The 17,994-nt window shown below is 43.8% G+C and overlaps 1 protein-coding gene across 9 annotated transcripts in view; it reads right to left on the reverse strand.

The window, feature by feature from the left end:
• The window catches only part of sbf1 (SET binding factor 1), an 81,707-nt gene extending 76,764 nt beyond the window's left edge, over positions 1 to 4,943 (reverse strand). For 8 of the 9 annotated variants that reach the window (XM_071332582.1, XM_071332580.1, XM_071332578.1 and 5 more), the window contains exon 1: positions 4,726 to 4,943. In XM_071332582.1, the coding sequence (XP_071188683.1) occupies positions 4,726 to 4,780 (55 nt within the window). In that variant the 5' untranslated portion in view covers positions 4,781 to 4,943. The remainder of the gene's footprint in view (positions 1 to 4,725) is intronic. The other variant, XM_071332583.1, reaches the window with a different exon arrangement.
• Positions 4,944 to 17,994: the final 13,051 nt, after the last annotated feature.

Genomic DNA, 17,994 nt, shown 5'->3' on the forward strand with positions numbered 1-17,994 from the left:
ACGAATCAGATGCTGTGTGCGGGATTAGGCCAAACACAGTGGGACACCAGATTATAATTCCTTTCTTTGATGGCAACGATGAAGAAGGGGAGGGGGTCTTGATCATAGATAAACTGTACTGGCCTAACAGACAATCTAGTACCACCGCTGATATACCCTGGGGGGGATTGGAACGATTACTCCTCTAATCCCAGGCTGACTGGGAACAGGATTGCCCCAGTCCTGCCCTGAGGGGTAACGGCAGGAGAGGAAGGGTGAGGGGGATAAATTCTCCAAATTCCATGGAAGACCATCAAAGCAAAGCAGGGCTGGGAATTGCCAGGGACCTGACGATAGAATAGTATCACAATATTTAGGTGCCAATACAATATGTAATGCGATTCTAAACAATTGACTCCCTATTTAAAAAGAAGATTGAGAACAAGCTATGAAGGAAAAATACTGGAGTATTGGTGCAGGTACAGCCTACTAGCGCAAAAATAATATTGTGAAATTTGCAAAGCAATACCATGTATCGTCAAATAATTTCCCAATATTTTTATTTTATTTCACCTTTATTTAACCAGGTAGGCTAGTTGAGAACAAGTTCTCATTTGCAACTGCGACCTGGCAATATGTATACAGTGATCCCTCGCCACTTCGCGGTTCACTTATCGCGGATTCGCTATTTCGCGGATTTTCATAATGCATTTTTTTTTTTTTTTTGGTGCATTGTGCTCTGCATTCTGATTCGCTAAAAACTCACTCCCGCTTCTTGTATCAAAACATGCTACGAATTGTGCTATCATTTTGTCGTCTCGTGCAGTTATGTGTACGTACATAAAACAGCTTGGCAAATTTACATTAAGTTGGCCAAATTATCTTGTAATTTCGAACATCTCCTAAACCCATAATGTCGACGAAACGGCCTACACGTGAGTCACTGTATTTGTATACATGTAATAGTTGCTAATTGTAAAAAAAAAAAAAGTTTTCTATTTCGCGGATTTCACTTATCGCGGGTCATTTTCGGAACGTAACCCCCGCGATAAACGAGGGATTACTGTATATGCAATATGTAACTGTATCCATTTTTATCCCCATCACTAGCTTCTAGAAGTGGGTCACTGAGGTCAGGCTGCAGGGCCCTGGGGCACTCGTCTGCCTCCTGAATAAGGAGCATTCATTACAGCAGACAGACAGCGATGAAACAGTCACACGCACACACAAGCACACAGCCCCGGGCTGGGGCAGGGACATAAACAAAAGTCCTTCACTAGAAGAGCAGTAGGCTTACATCCAGGTCAGAGCAGGGACCAGAGAGTCACTTTACATCATGTCTGCAGGGAGAGAAGTATCCGGCACAAGCCCTGAGAGACACCAGACCAGCCAGTATTCAGTATAGCTTCACACTGAGACAAGCAGTGTCCGTTTACAGCCTAACAGACAGGGAAGCAGTAACGTTACCAAGATACCATGGCATGACGAGTCCCATGGTAGAGACATTCCGACACACACACACACACAGCTCTGTCCCCCTTCCAGCAGCACCCCCGTCCCCTATGAAAGACAGATTGTGAAGTCTATTTCTGGAGGTCCTGAGTGGCTGCACCCTGGCCTGCTCTAGAACCAGGGAGGAAGTGGTAGCCCACAGATCGAGACGAGAGGAGTGCTGGCAAGATCCTAGCACTCCTCTCTCTCGTGTCCTTTTCCGCTGCATTGGTTGTTGTGGTGTTTCAGTCTCACTCTGGCGGTCTCTAAATGTAAAGCTAATTCAAATCGTCCATCAAAACATAGGCATATCTATGCACCTGACCTAAAGAAGCAGTGGCTGAATCTCCTGGCTGTCAATGACAAGAATGCTGCTCACTTGTCGCTGATAGGTATTTCGTTTTATAATGAATTGGACAACACTACAGTAGGTGGCATTCTTCATGCTTCTCTCCTCTATACAGATCTGTGTACCTCTAGCTGGGCTGCATGCTGTTGTAAAGGGAGCGGAGTCACAGTGCTGAGCTCTGGTCCAGGCTCTCTCACTGTGCCAGAGTTGTCACTCCTGGGTGAAAACCAACTGCTGTGCATTCTGTCTAGTCCCCCACTGCTGCATACACAAACAGTAACACTCCTCCAACTGCCTGGGAGGGAGGTAGAAAAGGGGTCAGAACAGAGAGCAGTATGTGTTGCGGCTGATCATGGAATGAGGCCCTTGGCTTCTACAAAATTACATACAGCTCCGCACCCACATGAGAACACCCCCCCCCCCAGTTTTCATAGAACACAGACACACAACAGAGGGACAATCTGGATTCTCGCTCTAAACACATCTCCCAAGAGTCCTCTCTCCTATTTCCTGTTTGGGCCGGGAGCCCCGCGGACGGAGTATCCGATTCGCCGCAGTGTTCTCAGCACAAAGGGGACGGCTGTCAAAACAGAGCTACACAAGAAACCCCAGTCAGGCTGACCACACCCTGGCCATCTTGGCTCCCCATGTGAAGTCTATCTGATCGATGAGAGTTTGGGTTGAGCACAACTATCAGGCTACCTGACACCTTAGTGACTAATGGGGTGTGTGAATGGGAGCTGTTGGCAGTGGTCATCAGGGCAGGGGCGTGCCCTACAACCACAACATTGACTGTAAACAGTACAGTAGCAAAACCTGCCCCACAGGGTGCAGAGAGGTTTTGTTTCTCTGGATATCCTCTTCTAATAATTCAACTGATGAATGCTTTACATTGTACACTGTCGACTCTATTCTAAGCGTGGTCACATACAATTAAAAGGATGGGTGTATGCAGGTAAAAGCTTTTCTCCATCACTGAATGTTATGTTGATGATGTAATCACCCAGGAAGCATCTTCTCTAGAAATACAGTGATGTTTCAACAACTCAGACGGTGGAAGTAACTTGCAAACACAGATGCGCTCACACACCCAACCTGTTAGTCAGCAGTTGTGAAACATTCCAGGCCAGTGTAAATGTGTGTCAGTCAAAACACAGATGAAGCCACACCTCCACACCTGTGCTTTCAGGACATGGCAGGACAACAGCTCTGTCAAAATGTCAGAGAGCACCAAGCTTTCTCTGGTATGCGAGAATGATGTCAGAAGACAATGTCATTGCCCCTGGGAGCATGCATCAGCCTAACAGAATAAAGAGTATCAAACTGGAGTATCGATCTGATTGCAGAAGAGTGGATATCCTCTTTAGGTAATGAGTATGGGGTCAGTGTTCAGGAACAGGGGGTAAGACTAAAATAAGCTAGTGTTGCTGAAAAGTAAAATGCATACTTTAAAGAATAAAATGTCAGATGCATATGTTGCAGCAAGTTATTTACTATGCATGTATATATTAAGCATTGGGCTGCTGTAAAAGGGTTTCAACGACAGACAAATCATAATCCCTGAGTCTTGTTTCTTTATTGGGTACGGAGGCCTCGTTTCTCCTTGATCACCTCAGCGCTTGGGGTTTTACTGTCTGCTTCCCAGATGCTTTACAGGCCTAGTCTGCATTCAGCAGCAAGAACAGCAGGGTAGATACAGGAAGGAGAGACATTCTGCAGTCAATTCTGCAACGTCCACATCATAACATCCTGCCACTCAACCTTGCAGGGATTGGCCCCCTTCAAAGACAGACATGCATTAAATGTATGCAAAGAAAAACAAAATGTTCATTGTCCAACCTCAATTTTCCAACCAAGAAATAAGTACACAAGCCAGTTCTTGCTTGATTTTAGACGCAGAGGACTTGTCATGCTACTATGTTTCTGCATGCTCCATCTAAATAAGTCATTAACAGAATCCATTCTATAAATAAAAGACGTTACAAGTTTCCAAATAGCTTAATATATTCATCGGATAAAGCGGCTTTAATATTTCATGGTTTACAGGCCATTATACCGCACAGATCTAGGACACCGCACAAACCGGGGGGAGCGTCAGATAACAGTCCCAAACGCTCAGCGTCCGAAACACAACAGGAAGAAAACTGAGCATCTACTGGGCTCCGTTCCGGCCGCTCTGGTTCAAGTGGCTTGGGGAGGGGCAAAGCCATTCTAGGTTAGTCCACAAACAAAAAGAGACCGAGAAAACAACCAACAATACTTTCATTTCTAAACCATACGTTAGTTGTTCACAAGCATTGGCAGTAAAAATAGTACGCTTACCAAGCAAAGATTTGCTTTGCTTCTCAGAATGACCAACTGGTCCTTTTAATTTCGACCTCATGTAAAATCTCGACACGAATGTGTGACGTTTGCTTTACTAGTTCATTCGTGTTAGCTTGGCGAGAGGTGACAGAAAATGGTTTGCTTTAGTTAACAAGTTGATTTAATAAATCCGTATTAACTAGAAGTCTACTCTAACCAACGCCGCCAACACGTCGTTAGCTAGCAAGCTAACAAGAATCATTCACCAAGCTAGTTAGCTTGCAATTTCACTTCAGTTATTCGTTAGCTAGATATGACTATGAAAATGACTAATGACAGCAAAAAAAAATGGAATGCAGACATTCACTCAAACTCTTTCCTCGTGGTTTGAAATGACACCAGACGAGAGGCCTTTGACATCCGCGATTTGTAGTTCAGTGCCCTGCCGTATAAGACACCCCACAGCTGTGGGACGCCGTTTTGTCCCGGCCCGTCCCCGCCTCCCTTTCCTCCGCCTCCTCCTGTTTACTAGGGCTGAACCGCGGCTAATACGCCAGCATTAGCTAGCTAGCACTTAGGAAAATAGCTAGCCCAAAACTCACCTCTCTTATCGAGGTCGTAACCGACCACCACGAAGTAGTCGGCGAGCCTGGCCATCTCGGAGTTCACGGAGACAGGCCTTTATTGCGGTATCCTTTCCCTTTACCGTCGATATTCCATTCACATTCTGTTGGCGAAAGACACATCACGGGCAACAGAAGCATCCTTCCTGCTGTATCCTGCCGCCATACTGTCAGTATGCCTTGCGCTGACAGCGAAGTGTGATGAGTCTGCGCACTGGGTTACAGGGAGGGGCGCAGGGCAAGAATGTCCCACGACGTCCCATTAATGAATGTAGTTGAGTGTAGCTCTCTTGCAAAAAAACTATAACCACTATTGCCTAGAAATGCAACGCGTTGCTAGCTAGATGCTGACAATTATCTTACTGAAAACATGCAATATTTGCGGTAGAATGATTCTGAACAATTTGTGTATTTAGCATGCATCAATAACATCTTGGCTACAGGGCATGGTACTTGGGAAACCTTATGTAGTCTACCAATGCACATCAACATATCAAATAAACACGTTAAAACAAGTCTTTGACAGCCCAAGTTGACTTTTTACAGTGAAAATGACAACACTGTATCATAACCTTTCTGTGCACTCACTGTCAATCTTTTGGTTATCTAAACTAGAGACCATATCTTCCTCATATCTGTCACAAGTGTTCCCCAGCCCACATGTCATTGCTGAAATTACTCTGGAATCAGAGGGTCTGCCAGAACTGATCAGAGGACAGCCCACAGGAATGCCTGCTTTCGCAGTGTGTGTGTGGTCAAAACAGATGGTAGCCCATATAGTTGAAATGTAATCTTGGCCTATACAGAAAATAATCGGTATTAAATAGGATTTAAACATTTTCAGTTTTACGCAGTATGCTTGTATGAGAGAGAGAGATTAAATAGAACATCACCTCTGTGTGCAGTTGAATAGCCAGTGTGATCCTAACCACAAGCGTCACTCGCATTGTCTCCTCATGATCGCCTGAACAGAACTAAAGTACCTGTTACATAATACATTCATACCCATGTCAAATTCCAGAGTAAAACTGCAGAGCACTTGACATTGTTACATGACATTTATCCATCCTCTGAAACAGAGGCCCAGTTTCGTGCAGCCTGCTGTCCTTGGCTGCTGGCACCTTAACGCCACTGAGAAAATTCCAACACTTCCTGCACTGTGACCTTTGACTCAAAGTACTTAACACTCCAGGATTAAAAACCAGGCATGGCTCTTAAGCATTTTTGTCTTTTGTTTTTGTTTTTGTTTTGTATAGCCTTCTCTCTTACTGCACTTGGTATCCCCCCTTGACTTAGAATGATAGACTGTCACTGTGGGTGGTTGGCAAAAAAAATGTATGTCAAGAAACACCCCCTATACCTTCCCCCTTCAGTGAGCACAGTGTCAACCCGATAGCATATACTGTAGATAAATCATTGTTGACAATAGAGTGATGCTATTTCCCTATGCCTGTAGTGAGTCAGGTCAAGGCGGATGGTCTATGCTTCTTACAGCTGACGGGACACATGACCTTGAACTTCACTTGACAATCTGCCAGTAGGAAGGAGGGAGGGAAACACACAAGATCCATCTCCTTGGCTCTCCTGGTTGAGCACTAGGCTGTAAGGTAGCAATATTCACTGCCCTGTTAACTGCAGTAACCCTGCTGGTGCTTAAATAAAGGTGTTGTAGATACAGAGAGACCTGAGAGAACGACCTAGAGCCTTCTGGCCTTAGTGGATACACTGATCAAGTTCCCCCACAATGCCTTGAGAAAGACAAATCAAATCATATTAAATTGTATTTGTCACATGTGCCAAATACAACAGGTGTAGACCTTACAGTGAAATGCTTACTTACATTCCCTTAACCAACAATGCAGTTTTAAGAAAAATAAGTGGTAAGTAAAAAATAGATAAGTAAAACATTTGAAATTAAAATAACAAATAATTAAAGAGCAGCAGTAAATATCAATAGCGAGGCTATATACAGGGGGTACCAGTACAGAGTCAATGTGCGGGGGCACCGGTTAGTCGAGGTAATTGAGGTAATATGTACATGTAGGTAGAGTTAAAGTGACTATGCATAGATAATGAACAGAGAGTAGCAGCAGCGTAAAAGTGTGGGGGGATGGGCAATGCAAATAGTCTAGGTAGCCATTTGATTAGCTGTTCAGGAGTCTTTTGGCTTGGGGGTAGAAGCTGTTAAGAAGTATTTTGGACCTAGACTTAGCGCTCCGGTACCGCTTGCCGTGCGGTAGCAGAGAGAACAATCTATGACTAGGGTGGCTGGAGTCTGACAATTTTTAGGGCCTTCCTCTGACAATGCCTCTGACAATGCCTGGTATAGAGGTCCTGGATATAGAGGTCCTGCCTGTTCACCCCGCTATCATCCAGAAGGCGAGGTCAGTACAGGTGCATCAAAGCAGGGACCGAGAGACTGAAAAACAGCTTCTATCTCAAGGCCATCAGACTGTTAAACAGCCACCACTAACATTTAGCGGCCGCTGCCAACATACTGACCCAACTCCAGCCACTTTAAAAATGGGAATTGATGGAAATTATGTAAAAATGTACCACTAGCCACTTTAAGCAATGCCACTTAATACAATGTTTACATACCCTACATTACCCATCTCATATGTATATATACTGTACTCTATATCATCTACTGCATCTTGCCATCTTTATGCAATACATGTACCACTAGCCACTTTAAACTATGCCACTTTATGTTTACATACCCTACAGTACTCATCTCATATGTATATACCGTACTCTATACCATCTACTGCATCTGCCATGCCGTTCTGTACCACCACTCATTCATATATCTTTATGTACATATTCTTTATCCCTTTACACTTGTGTGTGTGTGTAAGGTAGTAGTGTGGAATTGTTAGGTTAGATTACTGTTGGTTATTACTGCATTGTCGGAACTAGAAGCACAAGCATTTCGCTACACTCGCATTAACATCTGCTAACCATGTGTATGTGACTAATAAAATTTGATTTGATTTGATTTGATTTGATTTGGATGGCAGGAAGCTTGGCCCAGTGATGTACTGGGCCGTAGGCACTACCCTCTGTTGTGCCTTGCGGTCGGAAGCCGAGCAGTTGCCATACCAGGCAGTGATGTAACCAGTCAGGATGCTCTCGATGGTGCAGCTGTAGAACTTTTTGAGGATCTGAAAGCCCATTCAAAATGGTCCAAATTTTCAATCTCCTGAGGGGAATAGGCTTTGTCGTGCCCTCTTCACGACTGTCTTGGTGTGTTTGGACCATGATAGTTTGTTGTTGATGTGGACATCAAGGAACTTGAAGCTCTCAACCTGCTCCACGTCGATGAGAATGGGGGCGTGCTCGGTCCTCCTTTTCCTGTAATCCAAACTAATGAAGTCGTCCGTTGCAGCTGTTTCATCTCCACATCCAGTTCCAGTTCCCCTCTGAAGACGACCCAGCCCAGCGCTGCTGACATTCTGGTCCTTCTCACCGCTCATGTGTGTCTCCCCTGTTAGGAGCATCCATGCCCTGGGTAGACATAGCACAGATAGCAATATCTCAGATTGGTATACATACACTGTTATTAAGTTGTGTGTTGATAATATTACTAAGCAAAATTATTAAGTTAATATTTTGAGTTACACTTGAAAGCTCCATTAGCATGTGAAAACTGACTTTTAAGCAGAGAGAATTGCCTACAGTATTTGTTCCTGATCTCAGTTCCTACATCGATTACTATTGTCAAACAGAGAAAAAGACAGAGACAGAAACCGCGACAGAGAGGGCCAGCTCCTCCTGTCACTGATTCTCTGTAAGTCATGACACACAGCCCACTCAAAACACAAAGAGAAGAACTGTCAGGCCGGATGAGACGAGTCACCTGACTTCCTGCCAACAAACCAACAGACAGGAAGTGGGTTGAAGGCCTCTTGCAAATCATAGCTCTCGTGAGGCGTCAAGCGTTCAATTGCTCATCCTCTGAGATAAAGCAAGCGTGAAAATGTCCTTAATGAGGACAAGAAGAGTAGCGATCAAAAAGTTTCACTTCCCCAAGTGTCTCAAACTGTACTGTATCTGACAATAGAAGTGAAAAGGGGAACTGTTTTATGATTTGCTGGTAGTCTGGTAAAGGTCAAATCTGGTCTATATATACTGCAGTGCTGCCACTGTGGAAGGAAGAGAGATAGTTCAGGATGTCAATCCAACTGACGTCTATAGTGCTGCAATAATACAGAATGTTTCCTCTCAAGGAGGCAGATACCATCTAAGCATACATAAACACAATAGTAATTGAGTCTATGATGTTTATCTGCCGTGGGAATTTACGCTTTCAGAAAACAAACCAAATGCAAGTGTTGGACAGACTGAGGCCTGTATGAAGAGGTCATTGGACCAGTCTGTGGTTGATAGGAGAGGCCCTGACCCAGGCGGCAAGGCTCAGCCTCCTCACTACTTCCCTGGGGTCAGAGATCCACAGAGTCCCCATGGTACCCAGGTGCCTGGATCACGCACACACCCGCAGGCGATGGGAAATGTAGCAAAGGGCTTTGTGTACAGTAAACTCTATATTCCTGCTCTGTAACTATTAGTGTTTTCACTCATAACATAGAAAAAGCTTCAAGGCTGGTAGAGATGTCAGAGATCTCTCTCCTGAGGTCTCTGGTGCAAGAACTCTTCTGTTCATTTATTTAAAGTGAATTAGAGGTCACATGAATTTACTGTATATAAAAAAATATTATAAGCAAGTTGTATTTAGAAAATTCCTGTCCATTCAAGGAATTGAAAGAAACTTAACACCTGCCCATGGTCGTTGCCAGGTCTGTAAGTAAATGTATTAATGAACCAAGCATGCCTCTGAGAGAATGCATGAGGTAGGTTAACTGCAGTAGGTTTAACCTTATTTTATTCTACACTGAGTATACCAAAAATTAGGAACACCTTCCTAATATTGAGTTGCCCTTTTGTCCTCAGAACAGCCTAAATTTGTCTGGGCATGGACTCTACAAGGTGTCGAAAGCATTCCACAGGGATGCTGGCCCATGTTGACTCTAATGCTTCCCACAGTTGTGTCAAATTGGCTGGATGTCCTTTGGGTGGTGGACCATTCTTGATACACACAGGAAACTTGAGTGTGAAAAACCCAGCAGCGTTGCAGTTCTTGACACAAATCGGTGTGCCTAGCACCTACTATCGTAACCCGTTCAAAGGCACTTAATTGTTTTGTCTTGCCCCTTCACCCTCTGAATGGCTGTCACAGCTGTCTTCCTCTTCTTCCTCTGAAGAGGTGTAGCAAGGATCAGACCAATACGCAGCGTAGTAGGTGTCCATGTTTTAATATAGAAAACTGACCATGAACACAAATACAAAAACGTGAACAAACCGAAACAGTCCCGTGTGGCACAAACACTGACACAGGAAACAATCACCCACAAAATACCCAAAGAACATGGCTGCCTAAATATGGTTCCCAATCAGAGACAACGATAAACACCTGCCTCTAATTGAGAACCAATCTAGGCAACCATAGACTTACATAAACACCTATAATGAACACAACCCCATAACTCTACAAAAAAAACCTAGACAGTACAAACACCCTAGACGAGACAAAAACACACAAACCACCCTCGTCACACCCTGACCTAACCAAAATAATAAAGAGAACAAAGATAACTAAGGCCAGGGCGTGACAATGGCAGACACACATAATCCATGTCGCAATTGTCTCAAGGCTTAATAATCTTCTTTAACCTGTCTCCTCCCCTTTATATTTAACAGGTGACATCAATAAGGGATTATAGGTTTCACCTGGATTCACCTGGTCAGTCTATATCATGGAAAGAGCAGGTGTTCTTAATGTTTTGTAAACTCGGTGTACATAGCCATGATACTATCATCAATCTTTTATTTGTTTGGCTATTTGATACTGTGATCTCCTGTTCTCCTGCCGCCAGTTAAAAAGGGCCCCGTCAGGCGCTGTCAGTTCTGGAAGCACCGCTATTGTCTGCCTCCACTGTCCCGTCTAGCAACAAGCACCCCGTCTGTGCTAACATCTTTCACCACACAGAGGAGTGATCCCTCATTTGCCCATGAAATGGGCACACTGAGCAAAACCCTAACTCAATCAGGCCATCTCCTCCAACCCCCGTCACCTTCGGCCCCTCGCTGGTAACAAGAGCCATGCAAACAAACTTGACTGTGAGCTGTCAGAGAGACAACTAGCCACGCAAACAATCTTGGTTGTGCCCCAATCCCCTACAAACTAGCGATGTAAACAAATTTGATTGGGGGAGCCACTGTGCCTGTGAGCACACAGGGGAGACGGAGATGCTCATCCCAATGGGAAAGACCATGTCTCCAAAATGATTTCTCACAGAGGATTTAATGGTGCCTCAGACTTGGGGTTCAAGAGTCTGCTTGACATTACAAAAAGTCCTAATTTGATCATGTTTGTTTTCTTGTGTTTAAAAAAATGCTGACAAATTATGTTTATCTTCTATCTGGGACATAATCTGGTCTGTCCCCAGCCCCATTGGAGGTCAAAGCCTTTGTGTTTGGCAAAGCTCCACTGGGCTCAGCTATGTGTGCCTCTGCAGCTGGCCTCAGTAACTGTCCTCTGCTGTAGAACATTCGACTGATAGGAGGTTCACTAGGGGGCAGCAATTGTAAGATAACCAGACACAGTGAGGTTCCTGGTACTGTGCAGACGCTCACAAACAGTGAACTGCACTGTAACTATTCCTACTTTATTGACTCTGTCAGGGTACTGACACAGAACCCCTCCACAGGTTTCTTGGGCTCAGTGCTAGTAAATAACACTCAACCTGTCTTCATCATAAGGGAGGTTTCTGAGTCAAAGGTGAACAAGGTGATTAGCTCACTAAAGAACTCTAAAGCCAAAGATGTGTTTGGGCTGGACTCTACCTTTCTTAAAAACTACAGAGAGTCACTCATTGGCCCCATTACTAAGGTCACCAACACATCTATTGGTCTTGGGGTGTTTCCAAGGGTATGGAAGTCGGCCATAATAACGACCATCTTTAAATCGGGCGACCCTGCTGAGTGAGTAACTACAGGCCCATTAGTATACTACCTGTGGTGTCAAAGGTTGTTGAAAAGTGTGTAGCAGAACAACTGATTGCCCACCTCAACAACAGCCCCTTCACATTACACTCCATGCAGTTTGGCTTCAGAGAGAAACACTCCACAGAAATGGCCAACTGCTTTCTTCTGGAAAATGTGAAGTCCAAGATGGACAAAGGGGGCGTTGTTGGGGCTGTGTTTCTGGACCTAAGGAAGGCTTTTGATACTGTTAACCATGAGATTCTCATCACAAAATTGTCCAAGTTCAACTTTTCCCCCGATGCCTTGAGATGGATGAAATCATACCTTGAAGGCAGAACTCAGTGTGTCAGAGTGAGCAATGAGCTGTCGCCCACTCTTAGCTATGATGTGGGCGTGCCCCAAGGGTCAATACTGGGGCCCCTCCTGTTCAGCCTGTACATTAATGATCTGCCTTCTGTCTGTACTGGGTCTGAAGTTCAAATGTATGCAGATGATACAGTGATATATGTACATGCAAAGAGCAAACAACAAGCTGCACAAGAACTCACTACTGTAATGGTCCAGGTTACAAAGTGGCTCAGTGACTCGTGTTTGCATCTCAATGTGAAAAAAACTGTTTCCATGTTCTTCACAAAGAGGGCAACAGATGCTACTGAGCCAGATGTCTATGTGTCAGGGGAGAAGCTCCAGGTGGTATCTGATTTTAAGTACCTTGGCATCAGTAGCAACTTCTTTTTTAAAAAGCATGTGAAAAAGGTAATTCAGATAACCAAATTCAACCTAGCTAATTTCCGATTTATAAGAAATGGTTTGACTACAGAGGTATCAAAACTGTACTTCAAATCTATGATACTCCCTCACTTAACATACTGCTTGACTAGTTGGGCCCAAACATTAAAACCTATTCAGTCTGTCTACAAACAGGCTCTCAAAGTGCTTGATAGGAAGGAAGCCCAATAGCCATCATCACTGTTACATCCTCAGAAAGCATGAGCTCCTGAGTTGGGAAAATCTTGTACAATACACCAATAAACCATGTCTTATATTCAAGATCCTAAATGGCCTGGCTCCCCCTCCACTCAGTATTTTTGTTAAACAGAAAACCCAAACATATGGCAGCAGATCCACAAGGTCTGCCATGAGAGGTGACTGTATAGTTCCCTTAAGGAAAAGCACCTTTAGTAAATCCGCTTTCTCTGTGAGAGCTTCCCATGTCTGGAATACACGCCATCAGACACACATAATTGCACCACATATCACACTTTCACAAAATGCATGAAGACATGGCTAAAGGTCAATCAGATTTGTGAACATAATCCCTAGCTGTGTATTGCCGCTTTCCATGTTGTCTGTTGTCTGTAGCTTGTGAGGTGTGGAAACACTTTGTTGCTTTCATGAATTTTGTCTTGCTGCTTTTTGTTCTATGTTGCTCTGTCTGTATGCTACGTCTTGCTTGTCCTATGTTGCTCTGTCTGTATGCTATGTCTTGCTTGTCCTATGTTGCTCTGCGTGTGCTCACTGCTCAATGATTGTCTATATTGTAATTGTTTTTAATAACCTGCCCAGGGACTGCGGTTGAAAATTAGCCGGCTGGCTAAAACCTGACACGTTGATTAATGTGCACTGTCCCTGTAAAAATAAAATAAAATAAACTCAAACTCAAACTAAGTGAAACGACAGAAAAAGCAGGAAGTAAATTAATATATGAGTAAATTGATGGATGAATGAATAGATGCACATGGAATATTTGGAAGATGGAATAAAGTAGAAATTAATATTTGAGAAATCATTCTTGAGTTATGATCGTTGCTGTGTAAGGAAGAAAAGCAGGTATTGGGTAAAACACTAATTGAATCAAAGTTGTTTCCTCGTCATTTCAATGAAATTATGTTGACCCAACGTGGAATAGACGTTGAATTGATGTCTGTGCCTAGTGGGTTGGGTTATACTGTAACTGTTTGCAGTACATACGGAAAATGAAGTACTATATCCGTAGAAAATATTTTTAGGGATCTATCAAGAGGTTTTCTCAGAAACAGGGGGGAACTTTTGGACTCTGGGAGACTCCATAAATCTTCCCCCAGCCCACAGGTGTTGTTTGTTTGTGTGCACATCTTCTCCGCCAATTGAATGCACATTACTGGTACTAAAACGATTAAGCTGTTTCGCATCGAAGCCACCTACTTTGAGAGAAATGATCAGAACACTTCAGCTCTGTAATTTGTTTATGTGGTGCTTCCTGTTCAGAAACCATAAGCAGACATATCCCCTGACCCCCCTGTGTACACAACATTAGATAGCACAGATGATTTCTACACAGATTATGGTGTGTAATATGTTCTGTTTTGCCCTGGGGAGCCTCTGTTTATAAGGGCTCCAATGAAATCATAGTAAAACATTTTGCAATTTCAGAACGTTTACACAACCAATCAGCCAGTCTGTGACCCCAAAAATGTCATATCGGCTGAGACAAGAAGAGAGGAGGTTGAGCAGTACCACTCTTGAATGGGTTGAGACCTACTTGTTGGGGAGGGAACAAGTGGTAGAGGGAAATGGTTTTCCCTCCGAGGCTACCCATAAACTGTGGCGTGCCACAGGGGAGCATGCTAGGGCCTCTGTTATTCCTGCTGTACATTAATGATATAAAGGATGCTTACTCATGTAACCTGTTTCTGTATGAAGAGGATTCTGCACTCCTGGTGTCTCACAAAAACCAAACCACACTGCAGAGTATACTGAATGCAGAGCTCACTAACATCAATGCATGGCTCATAGACAACAAGCTATCTCTGCATCTCGGCAAAACAGACGCAATTCTGTTGGGGTCTAAATTGAAACTTAGCAAGTCCTCAGGCATCAGGGTACAGCTAGCAGGAGAGGTACTCACAGCCAAAACAGTAGGCAATTACTTAGAATGTACACTAGATGGCAACATCGGAGGGGGAGTATGGCCACTAAGGTACGTGGTAAGAAAGGGCTAGCTAATGCACTCATTTTGACTATGCTAGTGTAAAGGGTTAGAACCGTCGACCTATTTTGAACGCACGCTTGTTGGTCTGCCTGCGCCAAGTGTGTGTGATTGTTATTTAAGGGTGTGGCCTTTTGTATAAAACCCTTCCTGTTTGTGTCATTCAGGGGATCCCCTCACTATGTGCTGGTTGGCTAGCCTTGGGAGGGTGGAAGCGGTGATGGTGGTTTTTAATAAAGTATGAGAAATAGGAATTATTGTACATGTAGTGTGTTAAGGCACTGGCGTCCATATTTCACCTAGACTTGCTCTCCTTCTCCCTGGGCACGCCCTCCGTGACACATTATTATTGTCTGTTTGAGTATGTGAATGGAATGTATAAACCAAGTGTTATTTGTGTGATATTGAAGTCTGTCTTGTAGTACAGGTGTACGGCGCTCCTGGAGCTGAAGATAGTATATGGACACTACGTAGGCCAGGAGATTGTGCATTTCTTGTGACGATGAAAATAAATTGTTGTTGTCTGATTCCCATGCTCCCCTTTTTGATGCAAAGAACCTGTTATGTTTAGCTTAGTCCCAAGGATCTACCTCGCGTATTAAAAGGTGGCGTAGTACGACTACAGGAATTAAATATTTCTGTGTATTTCCCCCACGTTACAATAGCACTTCATGGTTTGAAGGCTTAACTAATCGACTAAAAAGCAAGCTTCAGATAGCCCAGAACAAGTTGATTAGGCTGGTGTTGAATCTGAGCCCACGTATTCATATTGGTAGGGGCCAGTTTCAGGAGCTCAACTGGCTGCCCGTTGAGTCAAAGGTCACACAGACTAGGCTTAGTCTGGTCCATAGGATCATCCATGGGGCAGCCCCAAGGTATTTGTCTGACTACTTTCCCCATGTTAGAGATTCACACAACCATAACACTAAAGCTAGGATTGTGTGTGTGTGTGTGTGTGTGTGTGTGTGTGTGTGTGTGTGTGTGTGTGTGTGTGTGTGTGTGTGTGTGCGTGCGTGCGTGCGTGCGTGCGTGCGTGCGTGCGTGCGTGCGTGCGTGCGTGCGTGCGTGCGTGCGCGCGCGCGTGCGTGTATAGATTCAGATGCCTGACAGGGAAAAGTACTTTTTTATACTAAGGAGCCGCTGAGTGGAATAGTCGGCCTCTGTTAAAACTATTCCCACTCTGTGTAGCTTTTAAAGGAAGGTGAAATCCTGGTTATTGGATAGTGTGCCTCTGTGAGAATTCCCTCCAAGCCCATTGATGATGACTAAATAACGTTCCTTTGTGTATAGTATGGATATGTTGTGTTTTTATGACTAAATAACCAATTTGCCTGCCATTTTAGCTTGTTTTTTATCCTGGTACATGCCAAACTTTCTACATGCTATCATAAAAATGAGGATACCCTGCATACCACTGTTGGCTTGCTTCTGAAGCTAAGCAGGGTCGGTCCTGGTCAGCCCCTGGATGGGAGACCAGATGCTGCTGGAAGTGGTGTTGGAGGGCCAGTAGGAGGCACTCTTTCCTCTGGTCTAAAAAAATATCCCAATGCCCCAGGGCAGTGATTGGGGACACTGCCCTGTGTAGGGTGCCGTCTTTCAGATGGGACGTTAAACGGGTGTCCTGACTCTCTGAGGTCATTAAAGATCCCATGGCACTTATCGTAAGAGTAGGGGTGTTAACCCCGGTGTCCTGGCTAAATTCCCAATCTGGCCCTCAAACCATCATGGTCACCTAATAATCCCCAGTTTATAATTGGCTCATTCATCCCCCTCCTCTCCCCTGTAACTATTCCCCAGGTCGTTGCTGCAAATGAGAACGTGTTCTCAGTCAACTTACCTGGTAAAATAACGGTAAAATAAATAAATAAATAAAAAGGACCACAATGGAAATAAGTTGTAGACTTTTTGGTGTTTAACCTCGATGATTCTTAACCAAGTGCATAATTTTGTATGTGTACCTTGTTTTAAATGATATATATATATATAAAAAGAAAGCAGCGTCGCACAATCACAGATCCATGTCCTTTGATTGCTTGACCACGACATTGTTTCGACAGGACTTCATGGCGCTCTGTCGGTCCATTTCAAAGCCAGAGTGAGTAAAAGTTGGAGGATCTTTTCAAGCACAGTGTGTGCTGCATAGAACACTTACTCATGGGCACTAATTGCCACATTATTACACAACCAGTAACGCCAGTGCATGATTGAGAGATCAAACCAGGCGGTAACCCCTCTGTTCATCAGTACACTGAGGGCACTGCTTCACAGGCCTGATGTCACATGATGCCTGCTCATTGTTACATAAATGGGTCAAAATCCTGGTAGAGCTTTGATATCCAATACATCCTAACCTCAGTTTGAATCAATCAGTTACCAATTCAGATACCTGTAATGCATTGCGGAATCCTTGCGGTTAATATTCATCTCTTGGTTTTGCAAGGGTGAAGTTATATACTATTGGACTTTTTGTCTCTTAAAAAAAAACTTGATTGGGAACTCACCTTTGGTCAAATTTTAATTGCCGTCTACAGAGTAGGAGAATTACATGTCTCATTCATTAGGGTCAGAACATCACAATGCTCTATGTAGCTATAATGTCATGTTTATAACATGCTTATGGATGGGTAATGTATGATATAATGTAAATTTTTACCAAACACTGTAACAGGCTAGACCTGTCTGATGCCTTTTGAGGTCAAGAAGAAGGTGAGTTGACTTCCTGATTGGTTTACTGTGTCATTGTTATGATCCCCCTGGGAAAATAACACCAAACCAGAGATTATAATAGATTATAGGGAGTGGATCCTTTAATTTCAGCCCAGGCTGGATTAGGCTGCTAGTGGCTATTACCTGTGTGGGCACTGATACTAATGTTATTATAATGATTATGAGAGACTAATGGAGGACTTCAAAGCCTTCAACACTGCTGGAATACACACAGTGACAACAGTGGAGGGTGAGAAACTGGGAAATTGGCAGCAGTCAGACGATTTGGCGAGAAATGAACATTGCTTTAAAACACAATTCATAACAGAGAGAGGGGGGGGGTTTCAAAATGTGGAAAACTGTCTGACTGATTTAACAGACAAGATGTATGTGATTCTTCAGGGGTGCTCTGTTTCAGACCTATAATCCCTATATTTACTTTCCCCACTCTATAGTTTATATTAACCCAAGCTGAAGCTCAAGGGGCTCTCCTAAACTGGGAAAGACACTCAACATTTGGTCTGTTT

This window comes from Salvelinus alpinus, chromosome 11 (genome assembly GCF_045679555.1).
Source record: "Salvelinus alpinus chromosome 11, SLU_Salpinus.1, whole genome shotgun sequence".
NCBI lineage: Eukaryota > Metazoa > Chordata > Actinopteri > Salmoniformes > Salmonidae > Salvelinus > Salvelinus alpinus.